General features: G+C 38.7%; 1 protein-coding gene across 2 annotated transcripts in view; it reads right to left on the reverse strand.

The window, feature by feature from the left end:
* The window catches only part of SLC9A7 (solute carrier family 9 member A7), a 171,762-nt gene that overhangs the window by 70,978 nt on the left and 72,839 nt on the right, over window positions 1–27,945 (reverse strand). For both annotated transcript variants that reach the window (XM_018043844.1, XM_018043843.1), the window contains exons 2-3: window positions 7,035–7,234; window positions 3,263–3,340 (exon numbers count right to left, since the gene is read on the reverse strand). In XM_018043844.1, the coding sequence (XP_017899333.1) occupies window positions 3,263–3,340; window positions 7,035–7,234 (278 nt within the window). The remainder of the gene's footprint in view (window positions 1–3,262; window positions 3,341–7,034; window positions 7,235–27,945) is intronic.

Below are 27,945 nucleotides of genomic sequence, written 5' to 3' on the forward strand. Positions count from 1 at the left end.
TAAGATCATCTATTTGTTACATGTCAACAGCTGACATACAGATTCTGGTTACTTTGACAACCTCATAAATTACTCAGAAAATGTATACATTTAAAAAGTTTTATTTTTTTATTTATGGCTCTGCAGGGTCTTTGTTGCTGTGAGGGCATTTCTCTATTTGTGGTGAGCAGAGGTTACTCTCTAGTTGCAGTACACGGGCTTCTCATTGTGGTGGTTTCTCTTGTGGAACACGGGCTCTAGCGTGTGGGGGCTTCAGGAGTTGAGGTATGCAGGCTCAGTATTTGTGGCTCCATGGCTCTAGAGCATGGGCTCAATAGTTGTGGTGCACAGGCTTAGTTGCTCTGCAGCACGTGGGATCTTCCTGGATCAAGGATCAAACCTGTGTCTCTTGCGTTGGAAAGTAGATTCTTTACCACTTAGCCACCAAGGAAGCCCAAAGATACACTTTTTGTACAGAAAACTTAAATCTAGAGATAATATAACTCAGAGGAACAAGAACAATCCTAGTCCCTCCAGTCAGACAGACAGGTCATAACCTTGACTCAGTCCTGAACCACCTACATAACCTCACATGTCACTTGAGTTTGACATCCTCATCCGTATTAATTAAATGCAGGACATTCTCTACATGTCTGTGAGTATACATATGTGTGCTGGGCTGCTGTGCAGGAATACAGCCATCAATTGTGGAGAGGGAACTTAAGTTCTATCCCTTCTCCCTGAAGATGATGCAGTAAGGAAGGACCATGTGATCTCTAAAGGGAGAGATGGGCTTGACCTTGACTTGCAGCCTTGATCCTCTTATAAAAAGTGGGGGAGCACTATTGCTCCCATAGTCTCTATGCTATGAGCAACAGAGGCAGCCTTTGGCAGGCCCAGCAATTCCTAGGATCTTTCCATTTCAGCCTCCCCACCTGTGACTATGACCAACCTGATGGCTAAAGGGCATGTGTCTTCAATTTATGAGGTTGGAAATCAGTTCAGTTCAGTTCAGTCGCTCAGTCGTGTCCAACTCTTTGTGACCCCATGAATTGCAGCACGCCAGGCCTCCCTGTCCATCACCAACTCCCGGAGTTTATTCAGACTTACATCCATCGAGTCAGTGATAAGGAGCCCCATTACCAAGGGCTAACCTTTATCATTCAACATGCACTACCAGGAACTTTGGGTCATAAATTGATCATTCAGTTGCTAATTAGCTTCTTGTGTCTGTTTATAAATGAGTTGGAAACCTGGGAGAGAAAGGGTATGAGGTAATCTACCACCCTCACATTCTTACAGTTTCTGTGATGATTAGAAATAATGTATGTAAAAACAGAAGTAAAGGATATATGCAAAGTTCCTTATATCAGATGCTCCATAAATAACTGTATTTGTGTGGGTTGGAAATAGTTTAAAAACATTTTGAAAATTGCAGAGTTGCTTTGACAGAAAAACTGGCCAAATGGAGAGGCACTTTCTTATAAAATCAGTTTAGGTTGTTTCCTCCTCTATGTTCTGAAAGATTTTGTGTAGGATTGGTATTATTTCTTTTTAAAATGCTAAATAGAATTCACCAATGAAGCCATCTGAGCCTGTATAAAGGTTTTTAATTATGAAAGCAACTTATTTCATTAATATTCAAGTTCAAGTTTTCCATCTCTTCTTGGGTCAGTTTTGGTAATTTGTACCTTTCAAGAAATTTGTCCATTTGTCCATTTCACCTGGGTTGTCAAATTTACTTGTACAAAGTTGTTCATATTATACTCTTATTGTCCTCTTAAGCTGTAAAGGGTCTGTAGCAATGTCACCTCTTTCATTCTTGATATACGTAATTTGCTTCTTTCCTCTTTTTTTTTTATTAACCTTGATTGATCTATCTAGAGATTTATCAACTTGGAAGGCATTCTCTACTTCCTAAGGATGTTATTGAGCTTTATTGGCAGTCAACATCTCTCTTTTCTAGGCTCACTGAAAAGGTTTCCCTTAGTCCCCTTTCAGAAAGACAGCTGAAACAAGCTCCTTGGCTGTTATTTGAAGTAGGCACTTTTGGAAACTAAATTTTCAAAGAATAGTCCCACAGTAGGGGAGGAAGACAGCCACTAACACTATTTATAAAGGTATTTAGTATTTTAAACATTTAGAGGCTTAGACCCAATCTTGCTGCTGAGCACAATGACCCTCCCTCAAAAATGACAGATTTTTTTTTGAAGTTTTTATTTTTGTTTCTTCTAAATTTTGGCCACACCCTCTGGCATGTGGGACCCTAGTTCCCCAACCAGGGCTTGGACCCATGACCCCTGCATTGGAAGGCAGAGTCTTAACCATTGGACCACTGTAGAAGTCCCAGTAATGATTTTTTTAATTTTTTATTTTGGAGTAATTATAGATTCACAGAAGTTGCAAAAATAGTGTAGAGAGATCCTGTGGTACCTTCACTGGTTATACCTCAAATAATTGTACTACAATATCAAAATCAGGAAACTGATATTGGTACAATATGTGTGCATAATTCTATGTCATTTTATCACATGTGTAGAGTCTTATAACCACCACTGCAATCAAGATGCAGAACTGTTCCACTTTCATGAATATTCCCCTCATGCTATCCCATTTATAGTCACAGTCACCCACTTCTTTTCCCCACCATCCCTAACCACTGGCAACCATTAATTTGTCCTCCATCCCTATAATTTTTTCATTTCTAGAAAGCTATATAAATGAAACCATACAGTATGTGACCTTTTGAGACTGGATTTTTACACTCAGCATAATGCATTTGAGATCCATCCAGGCTGTTTTGTGTATGAATGGTTTGTTCCATTTTATTACTGAGAAGTATCCCACGGTATGGATGTTTGTTTAACCATTTACCTATCATGGGACATTGTTTGTTTCCAGTTCTGGGCTATTACAAATAAAGTTGCTATGAATAATCATGTACTGTGTTTTGTGTAAATAAAAGTTTTCATTTCTCTTGGATAAATCCTCAGAATTAAGATCTCTGGGCCAAATGGTTATTTCAACTTTAGTTTTATAAGAAACTGCAAACGTGTTTTCCAGAGAGACTATACCATTTTACATTCCCGACAGCAATGGATGAGAGTTCTGGACTTTAAAACAGAAATGAGTCACTGATGATGATGAATCAGCTGCTGTCTCTGAGTACGTACAGAACATAGTAATAAGCAATCCAGGAGAAGGAAAAAGACTAGAAAATTGTGCAGGTAACTTAACACAGATATTTCCATGCTTTAAAAAACACCATAAAAAAATCCCTTACCTTCTTTAAACTGTACCCAGCATGGAAAATAATTGGAGGCAGCAGAATGTTGAAAAAAACCTCTGGATCAAATGTTACCTAAAAGTTAAAAAAAAAAAAGTAATTTTTATTTAATACCAATTGGTGCTATATTATTTCCTTAATATTTTAAGCCACTGACTAAAGTTTGAATATTTTCAAAAATGACATAAATGTGAAAAATCACACAGGAGAGAAGCCACAGCTCCCATGAACACTGGTCTGTTCTTCTCCATACAGCACTTCTGCACTCTTGATGGGCTGTTGAATATGTATTAAGACACAACAATTCAGTGCAAATTTGAGAACCAACAGAAAGCTTCTGGTCAATGTTCTTAAACGACAAATGAAAACATCTTGATTTTTATTAAACTGTTATAAAAGTTCAACTACAATAAAAGGTGCAGGCATGATTCTTTACTAATTTTCTGCATCCTACCACCTAATGATTTATAGATATAATTTTAATGAATTTAAGTCTCTTTTGACTGACAGCCATTCGTGATATGTGATGTGGCCTAGACCAAAGTCTCCAGTAGTGTTAATGGCTTCCTGAACATCAACAGAAATTTATCAACTCTTTCAGTTCAGTTGCTCAGTCGTGGTCGACTCTGCAGCCCCAGGGACTGCAGCACGCCAGGCTTCCCCTGTCCATCACCAACTTCCGGAGCCTACTTAAACTCATGTCCATCAAGTCAACGATGCCATCCAACCAACTCATCCTCTGTCTTCCCCTTCTCCTCCCACCTTCAATCTTTTCCAGCATCAGGGTCTTTTCCAATGAGTCAGTTCTTCACATCAGGTGGCCAAAGTATTGGAGTTTCAGCTTCAGCATCAGTCCTTCCAATGAATATTCAGGACTGATTTCCCTTAGGATTGACTGGTTGGATCTCCTTGCAGTCCAAGGGACTCTTAAGAGTCTTCTCCAGCACCACAGTTCAAAAGCATCAATTCTTTGCCTCTCGGCCTTCTTTATAGTCCAACCCTCACATCCATACATGACTAGTGGAAAAACCATAGCCTTGACCAGAAGGACCTTTTTGGCAAAGTAATATCTCTGCTTTTTAATATGGCGTCTAGGTTGGTCATAGCTTTTCTTCCTAAGAATAGTTCAGTTCAGTTCAGTAGTAAGTGTCTTTTAATTTCATGGCTATAGTCACTATTTGCAATGATTCTGGACCCCCCCACCCCCCAAATAAAGTCTGTCACTGTTTCCATTGTTTCCCTTTCTATTTGCCATGAAATGATAGGACTGGATGCCATAATCTTAGGGTTCTGAATGTTTAAGCCAGCTTTTTCACTCTCCTCTTTCCCTTTCATCAAGAGGTTTTTTAGTTCCTCTTCCCTTTCTGCCATAAGTGTGGTGTCATCTGCATATCTGAGGTTATTGATATTTCTCCTAGCCATCTTGATTCCAGCTTGTGCTTCATCCAGCCCAGCTTTTCTCATGATGTACTCTGCATAGAATTTAAATAAGCAGGATGACAATATAAAGTCTTGACGTACTCATTTCCTAATTTGGAATCAATCTGTTGTTCCATGTCCAGTTCTAACTGTTGCTTCTTGACCTGCACACAGATTTCTCAGGAGGCAAGTCAGGTGGTCTGGCATTTCCATCTCTTTAAGAATTTTCCAGAGTTTGTTGTGATCCACATAGTCAAAGGCTTTGGCATAATCAATAAAGCAGAACTAGATGTTTTTCTGGAACTCTCTTGCTTTTTCAATGATCCAACGGATGTTGGCAATTTAATATCTGGTTCCTCTGCCTTTTCTAAATCCATCTTGAACATCTGGAAGTTCAAAGTTCATGTACTAAGGAGACTAAAATTACCTGTGGGTAATCAGGGAAACTGGGCTTCCCTAGTAGCTCAGCTAGTAAGGAATCCATCTGCAATGCAGGAGACCCCAGTTCAATCCCTGGGTTGGGAAGATCCCCTGGAGGAGCGCATGGCAACCCACTCTAGTATTCTTGTCTGGAGAATCTGCATGGACAGAGGAGCCTGGCAGGCTACAGTCCATGCAGTTGCAAAGAGTCAGACACAACTGAGCAACTAAGCACAGCACAATCAGGGAAATCACTGTGAAACTGTTAACAAAGTCTTATGACATCCAGAAAAGAATTAAACATTCTATAAAGCCTCCTAACCCTTTTAAAGAATTTGCTCGTGTTTCTAGATTAACTGGCTCTTATTTCAATTAATTATTTTAAATCTTCATTCTAATTATTAAATGTTTAATAATTAAAGATTTAATAATTCTAATTATTAAATTAGCATTTCGCTTTAGAAACTGAAACTGTTGATTAGCCTAATTCACAGTATGTTTTAATTCAAATTATGTTTTATTCTATCTTCTTGCTAAAGATAAAAATAGTCTGAAAAGCAGAGAATATCAGAACGAGAAGGGGCCTTGGACAATATCTATCTAATATGAGGACACTGGGGCCAAAGAGTTTGTGACTTGCTGAAGTCTCCAAACCCAGAAATGTATGAATCAGCACAAGAGTTCCCTGACACCCACTCTAAAACTCTGCATTAACCAAGCTGCCTCAACAGGCCTCTTCTCCCTTCAACTGACAACAATAATCTTAGCTGTGTTTGTTCTCCCACCTTTGCTTTATGTGGGAAAAGTTTAAAAAGGAGGGATCTGAATATACATTTTTCTAAAGATAACAGAGTAAAGGTCAACTTCATCTTCTATTACGAAACTCAAAGATGGAAATGGGCTGGGGTCCTTCCCCTTTCCCCCATATCCTCTCTAGTATGAAGGACTTGGATGGCCATTTCAAAACAGCCATTAGTGTGGTATTTACACTGGGTATCTTTCTCAGTTGCATTTAATTTCACAAATGTTCATGGAAATCCTATGCATTCTTATGAAGGGTTAAAAGCAAAGAGCTCACTAGAATTGCCATTAGGGACAGAGAGATGATGGGCATGTTTAATGTTCCAGGATGAAAATAATTTTCTTTAAGGATTATGGCAGATCCAGAGAACAATAATTTTCGGAATACAGGCTATACTCTATGACTGCAATCACTAATTGCAGTCAATAAATTGGGAAACGTAAATTGTAGAATACAGTAGAAAGAATCATGAAGAACTCAGAATAACTTCTGAACACTGAATATGCAAGCTAAAAGAAAAATGCGAAACCAATCTTATATTAAGAAAGAAACAATCTCATCCCTAAACCATAACAAGGATAAGAAACATAGTCAAGAAGAGATGGGAGTTGGAGAGAGGAGCTGAGTGAGGAGGTACAAGCACAGTGCACCACTGGTAAATAAAGTAAGTAAGTAAAGTCGCTCAGTCGTGTCCGACTCTTTGCAACCCCAGGGACTGTAGCCTACCAGACTCCGAGGAGCCGCTCAGTCCATGGAATTTTCCAGGCAAGAGTACTGAAGTGGGTGATCTTCCTAACCTAGGGATCGAACCCAGGTCTCCCGCGCTGCAGGCAGACGCTTTACCGACTGAGCCACCAGGGAAACCACTGGTGGCCCATGTCAGTCTGACAAAGCTAAAAGGCTCAAGTTCAAATCTGGTTCCTTCTCTTCATCACAGCCCAAAAGCTTCCTAGCCCAACTGAGAGCCAGGAATGTTATTGATGTTCTAGGAATTTGAAAATATTTATCTTTACAAGGTCAAGACAGAATTGGAAAATCAAATACCACATCAGTTGTTTTTAATTAAATAAAGCAGTAAGAGTTTTGCATTAAAAAAACAAAGATCATGTCAGGACCACAACAGCTCACCTTCCTCAGCATGTCGTTCTGCTCTACACTGTTGACCTTGCCGGGGCTGATTTCTCCTTTCAGGGTGTATTCAAAGAACTTCCCACTGACATTCACTAATAAGGTGCTGAAGGCCCTGTCTTCCTGAGTGCAGCTGAGTGACTTGTCATGACCACTGGTGGCAGTGGTGCCATACCTCAGGATCACCCCGACGATGAGTCCTGAAACACAGTGGAAGAAAACATCAGGCCTGTGGAAGGACACAGAGATTATTTTTTGGAGGCCAAGGAGAGGGTGCGTATTTTAGGAACAGCTCTACAGTCCTTCAGAAGGATTAGGCATCCATCTATTCTGGTTTGGGTCCCTCAGCCACCAGGAGGACAAGGTAGGCCAGTACCTTTCAGGGTTATGATGCACTCTTAGTATTCGGAACCACTGATAGTGTCTCACATCCCAGGATTTTGTGGGAGGAAGATGGGTGATAAAAGGCAAAGTTGTTTTCTGCCCAGCAGAACCACTGAGCTCTTTGATTTCTACCAGCAGCATCCCTCAGGCCATCCACCAGCAAGGACAAGGCCTCGAGAATTTCTAGTTGCTACAAAAGCAACTTATTTTGCCACACATCAGAGGAAGGGAAGAAAAAGGCTTTTGCTTAGGTCATTTCAAGTACTGGATATCATGGAGAAAATAATTATATCCCTTAGGGAGCCAAACACCACAGTGTAAATTTTCACAGTCATGATTCAGGAACTGGAGAGCTGGCTTCTTGGGGTTGCAGCATTGACACAGCTAGCATAATTAGCTGCAAGTCTTTCCATCACATTCTGTTCTTAGTAGGGTTTTCCCTTTAGGAGGAAAAAAACAGCAAAACTGTGTGTAAGCATTTAATCCCATGAGTTATAAAGAAATGTTGCTCCCCTGGTCCTAGATATGAGTCACATATGCCCAAGTAAAAGTGAGTGAAATGTGAAAGAAAAAACACACAAATAACCATAAGACACTTTCTATAATTCTCTCTTAGGAGGAAAATTTCAGATTGCTCTTTAAATTCAGTTCTTTGTTAGAAATATTAAGAGAGAGAACGGTACAATGCTCCTCCCATCTCATTTTGCCATTAAAGGAGAAAGTTATATGAGAAAAAGAAAGAACAATGTTTACTATATCCTATGTATAATGTGCTTCCCTGGTGGTAAAGAGTGCTTCAGATGGTAAAGAGTCTGCCTGTAGTGTGCAAGACCCGGGTTTGATCCCTGGGTCAGGAAGATCCCTGGAGAAGGAAATGGCAACCCACTTCAGTATTCTTGCCCGGAAAATCCCATGGACAGAGGAGCCCAGTGGACTACACTTCATGGGATCACAAAGAGTCAGACACAGCTGAGCAACTTCACTTCACTTCATGTATAATGTTCTACAATGTCTCTTATCACCAAGATATATAAGAACTCACAAGACATTGTTGAAGAATAATATATAAAATCCAGAAAGATATAGTTCTTTAAGTCACACTCTGTGCTCTGTGTCTATTGTTTTATTATTGCTGTTGTTATTACTACTATTAAAGACTTGTTCTAACATACTTGAACTTTGTGAAAAAATAAAGTTGTAAATTTTTACTCTAAATTTAAAATGAGGTTCTTAAAAATCTCAGCTTGAGACCTTGGTCTCTAGCATCCAGAAGGTACACACATGGTGTACATTTGGCAGCCAAAAAGACTGGAATACTGGGCAATCTTTTTGTCTGGCTTGGCTGTGCCAACTCTCAGGAAAATCTGTCATAAGAGCTGTCCATAAGGGGCCTTTTTCATCTTCACTTTCATTGTGTCCACCTGTACAACCAAGGTCCTTTACTTTCTTAAACTATTTTGGGGAGTAAACCTTCTAGATTTTGTGAAGGTTGCATCCTATGTACTCTCTTGTGCAGGAGGCTCTTGCATGTTTTTGGTGTGAGTCACACTATTAAGGTATATCTCATCAATGGCCAGAGGATGGATTCTTTAAACTGGTGAAACTTCTAAATTGGCCAATTTCTCTCTCTCATTATAAACAGCTATTTTATTGGTACCTATGAAAAACAAATTAGATCATGGATAAAAAACATTAGATTGTTAATTAGGCTGATTTATAGATTTCTTTATAACAAGGTGAAAATTTTAAAGGGACTGATCCCAAAAGGATAAAAATCTTTAGATGGTTATCAAGAAATAAGATTAAAAAATAGATATTAATGGGATCAAAACAAAATATTTTGATACAACACTACTGTGGAGCCCTATATTGAGGTCACAGGACAAAAATCTCTAGAATTGACCAAGCCCCATAGCAACTGTTGCCATGAGCCCTCCTGACCTAAATTTAAAGTAGCCTGTTCCCTGACTTCATATTGGATAAAATATTCACCATATAGCTTTCTGACCAATCACCTAATGCCACCCTTCTAGCAGGAATTTTCTTCATCTTGAAGCTATAAAATTGACCACTAGCCTGTGAAATGGGTCAGCTCTCCCTGGTCTGTCAGGAAGTCAGCTGCTATGTTTACAGCACCCTTTACTATCTTCATTCTTTGTTCTCAATAAACTCACTCTCTTCTGAAATACTTTGTGTCTGGAAATTCTTTTCTAAGCCACACACAGACCACAACAACTATCTAAGGTTGGATGGGCCAGAAGGACCCCCACTACTGGTTCCCAACATTAAAGGGCCCCAATCAGTTCAGTTCAGTCACTCAGTCATGTCCGACTCTTTGCGACCCCATGGACTGCAGCACACCAGGCTTCCCTGTCCATCACCAACTCCCAGAGCTTTCTCAAACTCATGTCCATCGAGTCAGTGATGCCATCCAACCATCTCATCCTCTGTCGTCCCCTTCTCCTCCTGCCTTCAATCTTTCCCAGCATCGGGGTCATTTCCAATGAGTCAGTGCTTTGCATCAGGTGACCAAAGTATTGGAGCTTCAGCATTAGTCTTTCCAATACACACACACACACACACACACACACACACACACACACACACACACACGTATATGCTTTTAAGCCAACTGTAAGTCAATTTTTACCCAATGTGTAACCAGGCCTCTGACAAAATTAATGATGGCTACACGTCTTGACGTGGTCAATCATACATTTAACTCTATATAGAATTAATTGTAATAGTGCAACTCTAGATGTGGGAATAAGCAACAAAGAAAATACTTCCTGGATCATAATAGACTAGCAAAACAGAAGATCCAGAGAATTTAAGGTTATCAACAGGGCTTAATCCAAAACTTAGCACACTGAACAGCCTATCAACATAATTCTCATCTGATCTAGGAATTAGCCTTCTTAGCACCATGGGACAAATTAATTGGTCATGAAATGCCTCCTAAAACTTGATCTAATTTACATCCAACAGGAGGTGCTGTGAACAACAACAAAATAAATGTTGCCTGCAATTCTAGTAAACAAAGAATATTTCAGACCAAAGAAATCACCACCACCACCCCTCAAGGTGCACCCTGGGGAGAAGTTAAATGGAGAAAAATAGGCTGTGTGTCTTGATAGTTAAGATGCATATCAAAGGAATAATTTCAATGAGCTCAGACTCTTACATCTTCCCATACATAGATAAGCATTACAATTCATTAACTTGAGAGGTCTGGGTTTTGAGATTAGCAGTAATTTTTTGATGTTATTCCTGGGCTGTATAGTTGTCAGCAAGGCTCCTGAATAAAACATGTTTTTCTTCAGTCAACAAAGTCTTCATCAGGAAACCAAAATAAGTCATTTATAAAAGGCTGTCCTCCCAAATCAATAGCTGCTTCACATAACTCACTGTGTTTACTTGTTATAAGAAATATATATTTGGTCTTCCTCCCAGTTTCCTGGTACACAGCTCCTAAAACCCCTGGAACCCCTAAGGCTCTAAGTGTCTCTTTGTATGCTAATAAGATGACTGATACCTGGGGGCTCCCAGATTAGCCTCTGAATGGGGGCTGCTTGCCCAGGGAATCAACCAGGTGATTAGAGAGTTGGAACTTTTAAAGCCACCCAACCCCTGAGCTCCAGGCAGGGAAGAGTTGCTAGAGGTTAAATTGATCATTAATAACCAATGATTTAGTTAACTATACCAATGTAATGAAACCTCTATCAAAATCCCCATAGTACACAGGTTCAGAGAGCTTCTGGACTGGTGAACACATGAGGGCTGATGGAAACTCCGTGCCCATTCCTACATTACATGTCTCATCCACCTCTCCCATATGGCTGTTTCCTAATTATATCCTTTTCTAATAAATCAGTAATATAGTAAGTAAACAGGCTTCCTGAGTTCTTTGATCTATTCTAGCAAATGATCAAAGCCAAGGAGGGGAACATGGGAACCTCTGACTTACAGTCAGTTGGTCAGAAGTTGGATTTATGACTAACCTCTGAAGTGAGAGGGGCAGAGGTTTTGTGAGGCCTGTGGGATCTGATGCTACGTCCAGGTAGATAGTGTCAGAATTGAGTTAAACTGTGGGATGCTCGGTCCGTATTCACTTGAGAGCTGGAGAATTGCTTGGCATGAGAAAACTCCCACACATGTGGTCACAGAAGTGTCTAGTGAGAGTATTAAGAACAGAAGGGATACAGGAGATTTTTCTTTATAGGAGGTTCATATTTGCAGACAAATTCCTCTACTACAGGAAATGTCCTTGAAGTCTCTCTCAGTAATCATCACCATCATACTTAGAAGCGTTATTAGATGATTAATACTGTTTTTACATACTTATAAAATCTTACCCTCCCTACCTGGGCCCAAGATGCCTATGTTAAACGTGTGATGGTGACAATAAAGATGATGATGCTGCCCCCTTGTGTTAAAACATGACAACAGTCTGCTAATTCAAGATAGAGTTTGAGTAACTCCTTAAAACATCTACATTCATATTTATTACCACTTGTACTCCATGGCACTAAAGGACAGTCACTGCTACATTAAGTTCACCTGTGACATCTTCCACTTCAAGAAATAATAAGATATTAGGAGTATTAGGAGTGTAGAGGGATAGCTTAGAAAGAATATAATAAAGACTTAGAAAAAACATGAATGGCATATTACCATCTTCTAGGCATGGAAGACATCCCCTGACAGGGAACTATAGAGAGATCATAACTACAAGGAATTAGGATTTGACACTAGATATTTTTCAAAGCTTAGAAAGTTCAACATCACCCCCAAAAATGATGGAAAGCAATGGAAGCATTAATGACTTTACTGGATCAACATCATAATGTTCAAGATTACAAAGAGCAATAATCCATGTGTGTGGGCCAGAAAAACAGCACATGTCAGCTGATGAAAACAGACTCACTGATTTCACAGGTATATGGCTAATGCTAGGAAAAATTTTAGTTCTGAACTTTAATAGAAAGCAAATATAGATGAAATTCATTTGACATCTGATGTGGTTTAAAGCAGCCTGATGAACTCCAAAGGTGCAAAAATTCAAAACTTTTTCAGTAGAAAAAAATTAGACTATTCCAAAGTTTTGAGTATGAAAAAAATTCCTGTATTTATTAATTGTGCTGATGGTGTACAACTGCCAGATTTTCTAATGTTTAAAAGAAACACCTAACCAAAAAAAGAACCCTATATACAGTTTATGAATGTTCCCATTGGTGGTATGAGGAAGGAAGTTAATTATGGACAAAGTATGGTTGAAAAATTCTATAAGGCCATAAAAGAAACTAGCCTCCATTCTGTGACTGAGTTTGTCAGGAAGACAGTTGAACAAATCGACACTGGGCTGTACAACTATCCACCTGCTGCAATATTTAAGTGTCTCCATCAATAAGCCTTTGTTAAGAAATTGGGAACAGGTACATGGATGCCCTGTTCTCTAATGAGACTCCACCTCCCCTTATATGAGCTACTAGGAGCAGACGATCATCAGTAGGGTTTGGCCACCACTATGGGGATTTTTACAGCACTGTAGAAGTTGTTCTGAGTTCTAAGGTTTCATCTGAAATTCTGAGAAAACAAAATGTCCCATTCCACATTCCATTACACAGTGTCTGAAGAGAGTGATAACTATTTCTAATTGAGCAAATTAAGAGAATGAAATGGAAGTCATTGGGAGTCATTCAAGTGACTCTGGTTTTGAGAATGTACGTTACAGCCTTTCCGATATCCTTTTTTACTTGTTTTACACAGCTGTGTTATTCACTGATATATTCATTTCAAGGAGAATTCATTTAAAATATTTTGTTGCTAGTTTTGAGCATGTAGTGAAATAACTTTTTAAAGACAATTTTATTGATGTACAATTTAAATAATATAACATTCCCCATTTTAAGTGTGCAATTCAATGATTTTATTAAATTCACAGAGCTGTACAATTATCACAATCTAATTTGGAACATTTCCTCTTGCAGTCACTCTCTGTTTCCCCCTCCCACCCCCATGCAACTACTGACCTATCTTCTGTCTCTATAGATTTGACTTTTCTGGACATTTCATAGAAAAGAAATCATACAGTATGTGGTCTTTTGTATCTGGCTTCTTTCTCTCAGCACAGTCTTATCAGGGCTCACTCATGTGGAAGGAAGATATTAGTACTTCATTACTTTTTTATTGTTGAATAGTATTCCACTGTGTGGATATAACATATCTTGTTTATCTATTCACCAGTTGATGAGCATTTGTATTGGTTCCATTTTTCTGCTTTTATGAGTAATGCTGCTATGAACTTTTGCATACAAGTCTGGATAGGCATATGTTTCCATTTCTCTATTGTAGACACCTAGGAGTGGAACCACTATTACATATGGTGAACCTATACTTATTACTTTAAGAAACTGTTGAAGAGTTTTCATTTGGGTAACTGTATACCATTTTATACAATTCATATCCCCACCAGCAAGGTATCAGAGTTATAGTTTGTTGACGTGCTCTAAATTCTTTCTTATTGTCTTTTGATTGTGTCTATTTTAGAGAGTATTAAGTGGTATCTAAATGTGGTTTTAATTTGGATTTCTCTAATGCCTAATGATGTCAAGCATATTTTTATGTGCTTATGGGTCATTTGTATATCTTCTTTGGTGAAACGTCTATTAATTCAAATCTTTTGCCATGTTTAAATTAGATTGTCTTATTGAATTATAACAGATTTTGGTGTATTCTGATACAAGTTCTTACTGAATATATGATTTGAAAATATCTTCTTCCAGTCTGTGACTTATTTTTTCTTTTCTTTTTTTAAACTCTCTTGATGCTGTCTTAAAATGTTTCTTACTTTTTAAATTGTCTTAACAATAATATGGATTTTGTTCCCTTTGGGTGTACACTTCTATGAATCTTTAAATTTTATTTTTTATTGAGGTAACATTGGTTTATAACATTATATACATTTCATGGGTACAACACTATATCTGTACTTCTGTATACAATACAGCATAGGTTCATGTAAGCACTACCACAATCAGGATACCAAACAGTTCTATCACTCCCAGAAAAAATCCCTTGTACTATATCCCTTGACAGTTACATCTTCACCCTACCTATAACAGCAAGAGTCACTGATTTGTTTCCCATTACTAGAGTTTTGTTGTTTCAAGATTGAGTTCAATTCAGTCACTCAGTTGTGTCCGACTCTTTGCAACCTCGTGGACTGTAGCACCCCAGGTTTCCCTGTCCATCACCAACTCCCAGAGCTTACTCAAATTCATGTCCATTGAGTCGGTGATGCCATCCAACCATCTCATCCTCTGTTGTCCCCTTCTCCTGCCTTCAATCTTTCACAGCATCAGAGTCTTTTCCAATGAGTCAGCTCTTCACATCAGGTGGCCAAAGTATTAGAGTTTCAGCTTCAGCATCAGTCCTTCCAATGAATATTCAGGACTGATTTCCTTGAGGATTGACTGGTTGGATCTCCTTGCAGACCAAGGGACTCTCAAGAGTCTTCTCCAGCACCACGGTTCAAAAACATCAATTCTTTGGCGCTCAGCTTTCTTTATAGTTCAACTCTCACATCCATACATGACTACTGGAAAAACCATAGCTTTGACTAGATGGACTTTTGTTGGCAAAGTAACGTCTCTGCTTTTTAATATGCTGTCCAGGTTGGTCATGGCTTTTCTTCCTAAGAGCAAGTGTCTTTTAATTTCATGGCTGCAGTCACCATCTGCAGTGATTTTGGAGCCCCCCAAAATAAATTCTCTCACTGTTTCCTGTGAAGTGATGGGACCAGATGGGACATGATTTTAGTGTTCTGAATGTTGAGTTTTAAGCCACTTTTTCACTCTCCTCTTTTACTTTCATCAAGGGGCTCTTTAGTACTTCTTTACTTTCTGCCATAAGGGTGGTGTCATCTCCATATCTGAGGTTATTGATATTTCTCCCAGCAACCTTCACTCCAACTTGTGCTTCATCCAGCCCAGTGTTTCTCATGATGTACTCTGCATATAAGCTAAATAAGCAGGGTGACAATATACAGCCTTGACGTACTCCTTTCCTGATTTGGAACCAGTCTGTTGTTCCATGTCCAGTTCTAACTGTTGCTTCTTGACCTGCATACATATTTCTCAGGAGGCAGGTCAGGTGGTCTGGTATTCCCATCTCTCTAAGAATTTTCCATAGTTTGTTGTGATCCAAAAAGGCTTTGTCGTAGTCAATAAAGCAGAAATAGATATTTTTCTGGAACTCTTGTGCTTTTTTGATGATCAAACCAATGTTGGCAATTTGATATCTGGTTCCTCTGCCTTTTCTAAATCCATCTGGAACATCTGGAAGTTCATGGTTCACGTGCTGTTGAAGCTTAGCTTGGAGAATTTTGAGCATTACTTTGCTAGCATGTGAGATGAGTACAATTGTGTGGTAGCTTGAACATTATTTGGCATTGCCTTTCTTTGGGATTGGAATAAAAGCTGATTTTTTCCAGTCCTGTGGCCACTGCTGAGTTTTCCAAATTTGCTGGCATATTGAGTGCAGCACTTTCACAGCATCATCTTTTAGGATTTGAAATAGCTCAACTGGTATTCCATCACCTCCACTAACTTTGTTCATAGTAATGCTTTTTGTAGTGATGTTTTTCAAGGTTAAATAGAGTCAAAGTATGTGACCTTTTGAGACTAGCTTCTCTTGCTCAGCCAAATACCTAACTTCATTCCTTTTTACTGTTGAGTAGTATTCCATTGTGTAAATACACTACAGTTTATCCACTAACCTGCTGAGGGACATCTGCTTTGTTTATAGCTTTTGGCTATCACAAATAAGGCTGCTATGAACACTCGAGAACACGGTTTTATATTAACATGTTTTCACTTCTCTAGGGCAAATACACAGAGTAGGATTCCTCAGTTATTGGGCAAGCATATGTTTAACTTTATAAGAGTTGGCCAAATCATTTCCCAGAGTTTCTATACCATATTCACAACAATCCACCCACCCTCCAAGCAAGGTATGAGAATTCTAGTTGCTCTGAATCTGAAAACTCTTGACAATACAACAGAAAATCTGCAAATAGCCAATCAGCCAGCCTGGGAGTAATGCTACTCTGACAGAGGTAGATTTTAACTAAAAAAATAAAGTGAGTTTGTAGTCCTGCAAGACAAATATTTTGTCTTGCTTTCCTTAGTATATGTGACACTAATATAATGAAGATCAGGCCCATCAGCTAAGAGTTCAACCTCCAATTCAATGCCCCTCTTTTTCAGTAGCTGAAATTCCAAAGATTTGATTAAAACCAACATGGGACAGATTAATGTAGTTCAAAATATAACATCAATTCTAAATAGTTTCCCCAAATGGGTAATATTACAGTTAAGAACAAGAGGAAGAAAATGACTTTAGGTTTTAGATGTCTACTTGGGAAAACAAGACATGGAAAAATCACTATATTGTCCCATGACATTCTTAGGACACCAGGAACATCTTTCCATCACTTCTGTGCTTCACAGCATTTCTCTGTAGGTGACCAGATACCACATACCTTCTGACAATATTTACAAACTGGAGATGCCCACTCTAATATATAATGGAAGAGTGGGAGAGTCTTTCATTTGAAAACTAGGAACCAAGGAGGCAGACTTGGACTCAATGACTGAACTTTTAACTAGAGGAGTCCAGTATGGTACCGAAGTGTAAATAGATTACAATTTGCCTTATTCTATATGGGGCCTCTGCTAGCTCAACACCTCTAAGGCCTGGAGGGATTATTTCTGCCTAATCCAGGGCTATAGTCTCAGGAAGCCATTTTGTCACACCTAAACCACACTCTCCAAGCTCTACCCATCTGGCTCCTTTATCTCCCAAATGGTTCTAATTTTGATAGCAGAGAGAGTATCACTAATTTAACCCCTCAAATCCCAAGCAATATGGATGACCACTTAAAGTCTTAACCATATTTTCTTTAAAATGTTTTCAAAATAAAATTCACAGATGCTTGAAAAAATAATGGGAGGCTAGTAGATTCCTGGATTAGGTCTAAGGACTTTAGGTCAGGTATATGAATATTTATTTGATTCTATCTCATACTCTGACATTTCTTGAAATCAAGGACAGTCGCCCGTGGCTGAGTCATTCACTCAACACATTTTACTTGCTGTTTTGTGCATTCCCCAATTTAATTAAAACACACTAATCAAATTCACATCAACTGCTAAAGGACTACCAATGTTACCACAGCCTGACCCATTCGAAACTCCTTAAAGGTCTGGGACATGACTTTCAGCTAAACATCAGCTACCTTTTGAAATAAATTAATCAATCCTTCCTCTGAGCCTCTGCCTGGAACTCTGTTCCCACTCTCTGCTCCCTACCATCTTCACTGGATTAACTCCTACTCACCCTTCAAGTCACAATGTAGATATCATTTCTTCCAGGCAGAGAAGCCCATCCTGATACCTCAGGACTGGGATGTATTCTTCACAGTCAGGGTTGCCCTCACAGACTTCAACATGAAACAGGCTTCCTGAAATTGTTCAGGGCACAACAAACACAACCATACATGGCAACCCATCTCATCATGCATTTTCAAAACAGTCTCTGATAGTGAACAGTTTTCAGAACAATGATTGCACTACACTGGGACTGCCACGTAAGCGCCTGACCCTCACCCTAAAGGTTAATTTTCCTGAAGGCAATGTGCAATAAGCACTCACCTCTCATCCCTGCAATCTGACCACTACAATCACTGAATAAATGACAATACACTATAGAGATGTTAGCCAGCAGCCTTGTATTAACAAGAAAATTTGAGTTTTAAGAGCCTTTAGTTCTGACTCCTATTTTCAACCTTCTCAGTTCAGTTCAGTTCAGTTCAGTTGCTCAGTCGTGTCCGACTCTTTGCGACCCCGTGAATCGCAGCACGCCAGGCCTCCCTGTCCATCACCAACTCCCGGAGTTCACTCAGACTCACGTCCATCGAGTCAGTGATGCCATCCAGCCATCTCATCCTCTGTTGTCCCCTTCTCCTCCTGCCCCCAATCCCTCCCAGCATCAGAGTCTTTTCCAATGAGTCAACTCTTCGCATGAGGTGGCCAAAGTACTAGAGTTTCAGCTTTAGCATCATTCCTTCCAAAGAAATCCCAGGGTTGAGCTCCTTCAGAATGGACTGGTTGGATTTCCTTGCAGTCCAAGGGACTCTCAAGAGTCTTCTCCAACACCACAGTTCAAAAGCATCAATTCTTCAGTCCTCAGCCTTCTTCACAGTCCAACTCTCACATCCATACATGACTACCAGAAAAACCATAGCCTTGACTAGACAGACCTTAGTCGGCAAAGTAATGTCTCTGCTTTTGAATATGCTATCTAGGTTGGTCAAAACTTTTCTTCCAAGGAGTAAGCGTCTTTTAATTTCATGGCTGCAGTCAACATCTGCAGTGATTTTGGAGCCCAGGAAAATAAAGTCTGACACTATTTCCACTGTTTCCCCATCTATTTCCCATGGAGTGATGGGACCAGATGCCATGATCTTAGTTTTCTGAATGTTGAGCTTTAAGCCAACTTTTTCACTCTCCTCTTTTACTTTCTCAAGAGGCTTTTTAGTTCCTCTTCACTTTCTGCCATAAAGGTGGTATCATCTGCATATCTGAGGTTATTGATATTTCTCCCGGCAATCTTGATTCCAACTTGTGTTTCTTCCAGTCCAGCATTTCTCATGATGTACTCTGCATATAAGTTAAATAAGCAGGGTGACAATATACAGCCTTGACACACTCCTTTTCCTATTTGGAACCAGTCTGTTGTTCCATGTCCAGTTCTAACTGTTGCTTCCTGGCCTGCATACAGATTTCTCAAGAGGCAGGTTAGGTGGTCTGGTATTCCCATCTCTTCAACCTCCTATCTGCCATTAAATTCAAGGGTGCCAAACTTTATTAGCCTTTAGAATTGGCCCAAATTAATAAATAAAAGTCAAGTACTCTTATAGGATAAAAAGTCTTTAATGAGGGACTTCCTTGGTGGTCCAGTAGCTAAGACCGTGTGCTCTCAATGCAGGGGACCCAGGTTTGATCCCTGGTTGGGGAACTGGATCCCTCATGCCACAACTAAGAGTTTACATGTTCTGCGACTAAGACCTGGTACAGCCAAATAAATAACTGGCAAAAAAAAAAAAAAAACCCTCCAATGATTTTGAGGCATATTACAGAATCTACTTCCTAGAAGCCCTGAATTCAAACAACACTGCAAATAAGCAAATGCACTAATCACAGCTATCTTAGACAGCCATGAAACTGGAACACACAATAGCAACTACATTTGCTGCTCTAGTTACTCCAATTACTAAGGAATGGTTGAGATTTAACTAAAATAAATGCAAATATAGAGGCATACACAAGTGAAAAGGGAGGGTTCTGAGAGCACATGGTAAAATAAATGAGAGCTTGTACATACTTACTTCACTTTTTGTTTGTGATGCCATATTAATAAAAAAAAATATTTTAGAATTCACCTGAATTCAAACAATATAGTCAAGGCTATGGTTTTTCCAGTAGTCATGTATGGATGAGAGAGTTGGACCATAAAGAAGGCTGAACATCAAAGAATACATGCTTTCAAACTGTGGTGTTGGAGAAGACTCTTGAGAGTCTCTTGGGCAGCAAGGAGATCAAACTGGTCAATCCTAAAGGAAATCAGTTCTGACTATTCATTGGAAGGGCTGATGCTGAAGCTCCAATAACTTTGGCCACCTGATCTGAAGAGATGACTCATTGGAAAAGACCCTAATGTTGGGAGATTGAAGGCAGGAGGAGAAGGGGATGACAGAGGAGGAGATGGCTGGATGGTATTATTGATTTAGTAGAATGAGTTTGAGAAAACTCTGGGAGTTGGTGATGGACAGGGAAGCCTGGCATGCTGTAGTCCATCAGGTTGCAATGAGCTGGACACGACTGAGTGAGTGAACAACAACAACCAACCAAAATAAACTATCTGCAATGGACTCACTGTGTCCTCTTCAACTCCATATACTGAAGCCCTAATCCCTAAAGTGACTGTATTTCGAGATCGGGCTTTTAGCAGGTAATTTAGGTTAGATAAGGTCATAAGGGTAGGGTCTTAATCCAGTAGAATTAGTGGCCATTTAAGAAAAGGAAGAGATATCTTTGTGTGTGTGCACACACACAGAAGAAAGGCCAAGTGAGCATACAGTGAAAAGGTAGCTTATCCACAAGCCAGGAAGAAGGGCCTCACCAGGATCCAACCCTGCCAGCATCTGGATCTCAGCCTTCCAGCCTGTGAGAAGATAAATTTCTACTGTTTAACCCACCCAGTCTGTGGCATTTTGTTACAGCAGCCCAAGCAGATGAATGCACCATCTTTTTGAGAAACTGCAGGTGGCTTCTCTGGACCATCAGCAATATCTCTATAGCTAACTCACATCCCAACCTCCCAACGAGGAAACGTGTCCTTCTCAGATTAGAAGATCCCAATGTTAACAGTAACATAGGGTCCCTAAACCCTGTTCAGAGATGTTTCCAGCTTATTTGTTTTGCTTTTCTCATACCATTACCACAATGAGTATTCTTAATCTTCCAAAGAAGATTCACAATACTGGCCTCCTGACATGAAGTCCCACTTTTGTAGAAAGTATTATGCTAAAGCACTAACCAAGAAATTACCATACCTCTGTCCTCCCTGATCAAACATCATAGGATCATATCCAAGTTTAATTTTCATTAATGTTTTTAAAATATCACACACTTGGGATGATGATGAAAATGTGCTTAGAACTTTAGTCACAGGCACACAGTACACAATTTTTTATTTAGATGACTAATCAATAATACTGGAGTGGGCTGCCATTCCCTTCTCCAGGGGATCTTCCTGACCTAGGGATTGAACCAGAGTCTCCTGCACAACAGCAGATTCTTTACCAACTGAGAGACCAGGGAAGCCCAAGACGACTAATACAACAATTCAGAAAAGTGGGACAAACATTTAAGTTCAAATTTATTAATTATAGTGCACCAGCCCCAAGCATCCAGTATCATGCATTGAACCTGGACTGGTGACTCGTGACCCAGAAGGATTATATGGGGAGGGAGGAGGGAGGGGGGTTCAGGATGGGGAACATGTGTTTACCTGTGGCGGATACATGTTGATATATGGCAAAACCAATACAATATTGTAAAGTAATTAACCTCCAATTAAAATAAATAAATTTATATATTTTTTAATTTATTAATTACATATACTAGTCAGATCACTATAAGAAGGCCATAGGGCATCCTTGGAGTAGGTGCTGAGTCTTCTGTTTCCTAGAGCTGCTCTGGAACCTGCAAGGGAGAGGCTGTTCAGCCTGGGGTCCATCTATCTCCTGCCTCAAACTAAAGACAAAACATACAGCCCAGAAGTTGACAGCTACATTTTATTCGGTGGACAAAGCTGAGGACTTAACCCTGGGACACAGCATTTCAGAGATCAAGCCCTGAGCCTGTGGACTGGAAGCACTGACCCCAAGACCCTAGACTACCAGAGAACTAACCCTAAGGAGTATCAAATAGTGAGAACTCACACAAAGGAAATCACTTGAATACAAGACCCAGCATCTCACAACTACAGTAGCACCGTGTGCAGGATGCCTCATCTAAACAACAAATAAAACAAAAATACAAACCAAATCATCATCAGACAGGATTACCACCTCATTCAGCCTTGCCCATCAGAGGAAAAACAAACAAACAAACATATAAAAACTCAGCACAAATCTCACCCCATACAAAGCTCACGCAAACCACTGGACCAACCTTAGGAGGGCAGAAACCAAAAGGAAGAAAGAATTCAACCTTCTTCAAGGAAAAAATTCAACTTTTCTTGAAGCCTGGGAAAAGGAGACCTCAAAGACAATAAGTTAAAAAAATAATGAAAAGGCAGACAAATCCTGGACAAATGAAGAAACAAACTAGAAACACAGAAGTCCAAATAAATGAAGAGTATTTCCTAGTTTGCCTATTTCAGCAAACTACCTGAAAAAGAATTCAGGCACATGATAATAAAGATGATCAAAAACCTTGAAAACAAAATGGAGAAAATGCAATAATCAGTTAACAAAGACCTAGATGAATTAAAGAATATACATGCAGAGACTAACAACAGAATTACTGAAATTAAAAATACTCTAGAAGGAATCAATAGCAGAATATCTGCAGCACAACAAATCAGTGAGCTGGAAGATAAAATGGTGGAAATAACTTCTGAAGAGCAGAAAAAAGCAAAAAGAATGAAAAAAATTGAGGATAGTTTCAGAGACCTCTGGGACCAAGCACCAACATTCGAATTATAGGGATCCCAGAAGAAGAAGAGAAAAAGAAAGGGTATCAGAAAATTTTTGAAGAGATTAGAGTTGAAAATTTCTCCAACATGGAAACGGAAATAGCCAATCAAGTCCAAGAGGCACAAAGAGTCCCATACAGGATAAACCCAAGAAGAAACACACCAAGACACATACTAATTAAACTAACAAAGACTAAACACAAAGAAAGAACATTAAAAGCAGCAAGGGAGAAGCAACAAGTAACATACAAGGGAAACCCCATATGCTTAACAGATGATCTTTCAGAAGAAACTCTGCAGGCCAGAAGGGAATAGCAGGATATATTTAAAGTACTGAAAGGGAAAAATCAAACCAAGATTACTGTACCCAGCAAGGATTGCATTTAAAATTGATGGAGAAATAAAAAGCTTTTCAGACAAGCAAAAGTTAAGAGTTCAGTACCACCAAATGAGCTTTGCAACAAATCTTAAAGGGACTTATATAGGCAAGAAATACAACAAAAGAAAAAAGATCTACAAAATCAATCCCAAACAATTAAGAAAATGGCAATAGGAAGATATATATCAATAATTACTTTAAATGCAAATGGATTAAATGCTACAACCAAGAGACACAGACTGGCTGAATGGATACAAAAACAAGATGTATACATATATATATATATATATGCTGTCTACAAGAAACCCACTTCAGACCTCAAGAAAGAAAGAGGATGGAAAAATATATTCGAGGCAAATGGGAAGCAAAAGAAAGCTGGAGCAGCAATCCTCATATCAGACAAGATAGACCTTAAAATAAAGATGATTACAAGAGATAAGGAAGGACATTACATAATGATTAAGGGATCAATCCAAGAGCAAGACATAACAACTGTAAATATCTATGCACCCAACATAGGAGCTCAATACATAAGACAAACACTAACAGACATAAAAGGAGAAATTGACAGGAACACAATAATAGTAAGAGACTAACACCTCACTCACAGCAATGGACAGATTATCAAAACACAAAAGTAATAAGGAAACACAAGTCTTAAATGATATATTAGATGAGATAGATCTCATTGAAATCTTCAGGACATTCCATCCAAATGCAGAAGAATACACTTTCTCAAGTGCACATGGAACATATTTCAGCATAGACCACATCTTGGGTCACAAATCAAACCTCGGTAAATTTAAGAAAACTGAAATCGTATCAAGCATCTTCTCTGACCATGTTATGAGACTAGTTATCAATTACAAGAAAAAAACTGCAAGAAACACAAACACATGGAGATTAAACAGCATGTTTCTAAATAACCAACAGGTTGCTGAAGAAATCAAAAGGGAAATCAAAAAGTTTCTAGAAATAAATCACAATAAAACATGACAACTCAAAACCTATGGGATGCAAAACAAGCAGTTCTGAGAGGGGCGTTTATAGCAATACAATTCTACCTAAAAAAATGAGAAAAACATCGAATAGACAACCTAACTTTACACCTAAAGCAACTGGAAAAAGAACAAGAACAACAACAACAACAGCAAAACAAAATTAGTAAAAGGAAAGAAATCATAAAGATCCTAGAAGAAATAAGTGAAAAAGAAAGAAACAATAGTAAAGATTAATCAAACTAAAAGCTAGTTCTTTGAGAAGATAAAATTAACAAACCTTTAGCCAGACTCATCAAGAAAAAAAGAGAAGAATCAAATCAACAAAATTAAAAATGAAAAAGGAGAGCTTACAACAGACTATGCAGAAATACAAAGGATAATAAGAGACTATTATGAATAACTATATGGCAATAAAATAGACAACCTCGAAGAAATGGACACATTTTTAGAAAAGTTCAATCTTCCAAGACTGAATGAGGAAGAAATAGAAATTATGAACAATCCAATTACAAGCACTGAAATTGAAGCTGTGATCAAAAATCTCCCAAAAAACAAAAGTCCAGGACCAGATAGCTTCACAGGAGAATTCTATCAAACATTTAGAGAAGAGTTAATGCCTATCCTTTTAAAATGCTTTCAAAAAATTGCATAGGAAGGAACACTTCCTAATTCATTCTATGAGGCCACCATCACCCTGATACCAAAACCAGACAAAGACAACAAACAGAAAAAATAAAATTATGGGCCAATATCACTGATGAACATAGATGCAAAAATCCTCAACAAAATTTTAGCAAACAGAATTCAGCAGCACATCAAAAAACACATACACCATGATCAAGTTGGGTTTATAACAGGAATGCAAGAATTCTTCAATATATGCAAATTAATGTGATACACCGTATTAATAAATTGAAAGATAAAAACCATATGATCATCTCAATAGATGTAGGAAAAGCCTTTGAAAAAATTCAGCACCCATTTATGATTAAAACTCTTCAAGAAATGGGCATAGAAGGAACCTACCTCAACATAGTAATGGCCATATATGATAAGCCTACAGCAAACATTATCCTCAATGGAACAAAACTGAAAGCATTCCTCTTCAGATCAGGAACAAGACAAGGGTGTACACTTTTGCCACTATTATTCAATATAGTTCTAGAAGTCCTAGGTACACCAATCAAAGAAGAAAAAGAAATAAAAGGGATCCAGATCAGAAAAGAAGTAAAGCTTTCACTGTCTGCAGATGACATAATACTGTACATAGAAAACCCTAAAGATAGTATCAAAATATTACTAGAGCTAATCTGTGAATTCAGCCAAGTCGCAGGATTCAAAATCAATACACAGAAATCACTCGCTTTCCTATATAATAACAATGAAAAATCAGAAAGAGAAATTAAGAAATCAATCTCATTCACCATTACAACAAAAGGAATTAAGTATCTAGGAATAAACCTACCTAAGGAGACAAAAGAACTGTACACAGAAAATTATAAGACACTAATGAAAGAAATCAAAGACAGCATAAACAGATAGAGAGATATTTCATGTTCTTGGGTAATAAGAATCAATATATGAAAATGATATACTACCAAATGCAATTTACAGATTCAATGTAATCCTTATCAAATTATTAATGGCATTTTTCACAGAACTAGAACAAAAAAATTCACAATTCACATGGAAACACAAAAGACCCCAAATAGCCAAAGCAGTCTTGAGAAAGAAGAATGGAGCTGGAGGAATCAACCTTCCTGACTTCAAGTTATACTACAAAGCCATAGTCATCAATACAGTATGGTACTGGCACAAAAACAGAAATATAGACTAATGGAAAAAGACAGAGGGCCCAGAAATCCATGCTCCTAAAGGTACCTTATTTTTAACAAAAGAGGCAAGAAAATACAATGTGGCAAAGACAGCCTCTTCCATAAATGGTGCTTGGAAAACTGGACAGTTCAGTTCAGTTGCTCAGTCATGTTTGACTCTTTATGACCCCATGAATTGCAGCACACCAGGCCTCCCTGTCCATCACCAACTCCCGGAGTTCACCCAAACTCATGTCCATTGAGTCGGTGATGCCATCCAGTCATCTCATCCTCTGTTGTCCCCTTCTCCTCCTGCCCCCAATCCCTCCCAGCATCAGAGTCTTTTCCAATAAATCAACTCTTTGCATGAGGTGGCCAAAGTATTGGAGTTTCAGCTTTAGCATCAGTCCTTCCAAAGAACACCCAAAACTGGACAGCTACATGTAAAAGAATGAAATTAAAACACTTCCTAATACCATACAGAAAGATAAACTCAAAATGGATTAAAGATCTAAATGTAGACCAGAAACGATAAAACTCTTAGAGGAAAACATAGGCAGAACACTCGATGACATAAATCAAAGCAAGATCCTCTATGATCCACCTCCTAGAGTAATGGAAATAAAAACAGAAGTAAACAAGTGGGACCTGATTAAACTTAAAATCTTTTGCACAGCAAAGGAAACTATAAGCAAGGTGAAAAGACAACCCTCAGAATGGGAGAAAATAATAGCAAATGAAACAACTGACAAAGGATTAATTTCCAAAATATACAACCAGCTCATATAACTCAATACCAGAAAAACAAACAACCCAATCAAAAAGTGGGAAAAAGACCTAACCAGATATTTCTCCAAAGAAGACATATAGATGGCTAACAAACACATGAAAAGATGCTCAACATCACTCATTATTAGAGAAATGCAAATCAAAACCACAATAAGATATCACCTCACACCAGTCAGAATGGCCATCAACAAAAAATCTACAAATAATAAATGCTGGAGAGGGTGTGGAGAAAAGGGAACATTCTTGCACTGTTGGTGGGAATGTAAATTGATACAGCATAAGATGATATGGAGATTCCTTAAAAAACTAGGAATAAAACCACCATATGACCCAGCAATCCCACTCCTAGGCATATACACTGAGGAAACCAAAATTGAAAGAGACACATGTATCCCATTGTTCACTGCAACACTATTTACAATAGCTACAACATGGAAGCAACCTAGATGTCCATCGACAGATGAATGGAAAAACAAGTGGTGGTACATATACCCAGTAGAATATTACTTAGCCATTAAAAGGAATGCATTTGAGTCAGTTCTAATGAGGCGGATGAACCTAGAACCTATTATCCAGACTGAAGTGAGTCAGAAAGAGGAACATAAATATCATAATCTAATGCACATATAGCAAATACCCCCTTCCAACAACACAAGAGAAGACTCTACACGTGGACATCACCAGATGGTCAACACCAAAATCAGATTGATTATATTCTTTGCAGCCAAAGATGGAGAAGCTCTATACAGTCAGCAAAAACAAGACCGGGAGCTGACTATGGCTCAGATCACGGACTCCTTATTGCCAAATTCAGACTTAAATTGAAGGAAGTAGGGAAAACCACTAGACCATTCAAGTATGACCTAAATCAAATCACTTATGATTATACAGTGGAAGTGAGAAATAGATTTAAGGGACTAGATCTGATAGATAGAGTACCTGATGAACTATGGAAGGAGGTTAATGACATTGTACAGGAGACAGGGATCAAGACCATCTGCATGGAAAAGAAATGCAAAAAAGCAAAATGGCTGTCTGGGGAGGCCTTACAAATAGCTGTGACAAGAAGAGAAGCAAAAAGCAAAGGAGAAAAGGAAAGATATAAGCATCTGAATGCAGAATTCCAAAGAATAGCAAGGAGAGATAAGAAAGCCTTCCTCAGTGATCAGTGCAAAGAAATAGAGGACAACAACAGAATGGGAAAGACTAGAGATCTC

The sequence above is a fragment of the Capra hircus genome (assembly GCF_001704415.2).
Source record: "Capra hircus breed San Clemente chromosome X unlocalized genomic scaffold, ASM170441v1, whole genome shotgun sequence".
NCBI classification, from domain to species: domain Eukaryota; kingdom Metazoa; phylum Chordata; class Mammalia; order Artiodactyla; family Bovidae; genus Capra; species Capra hircus.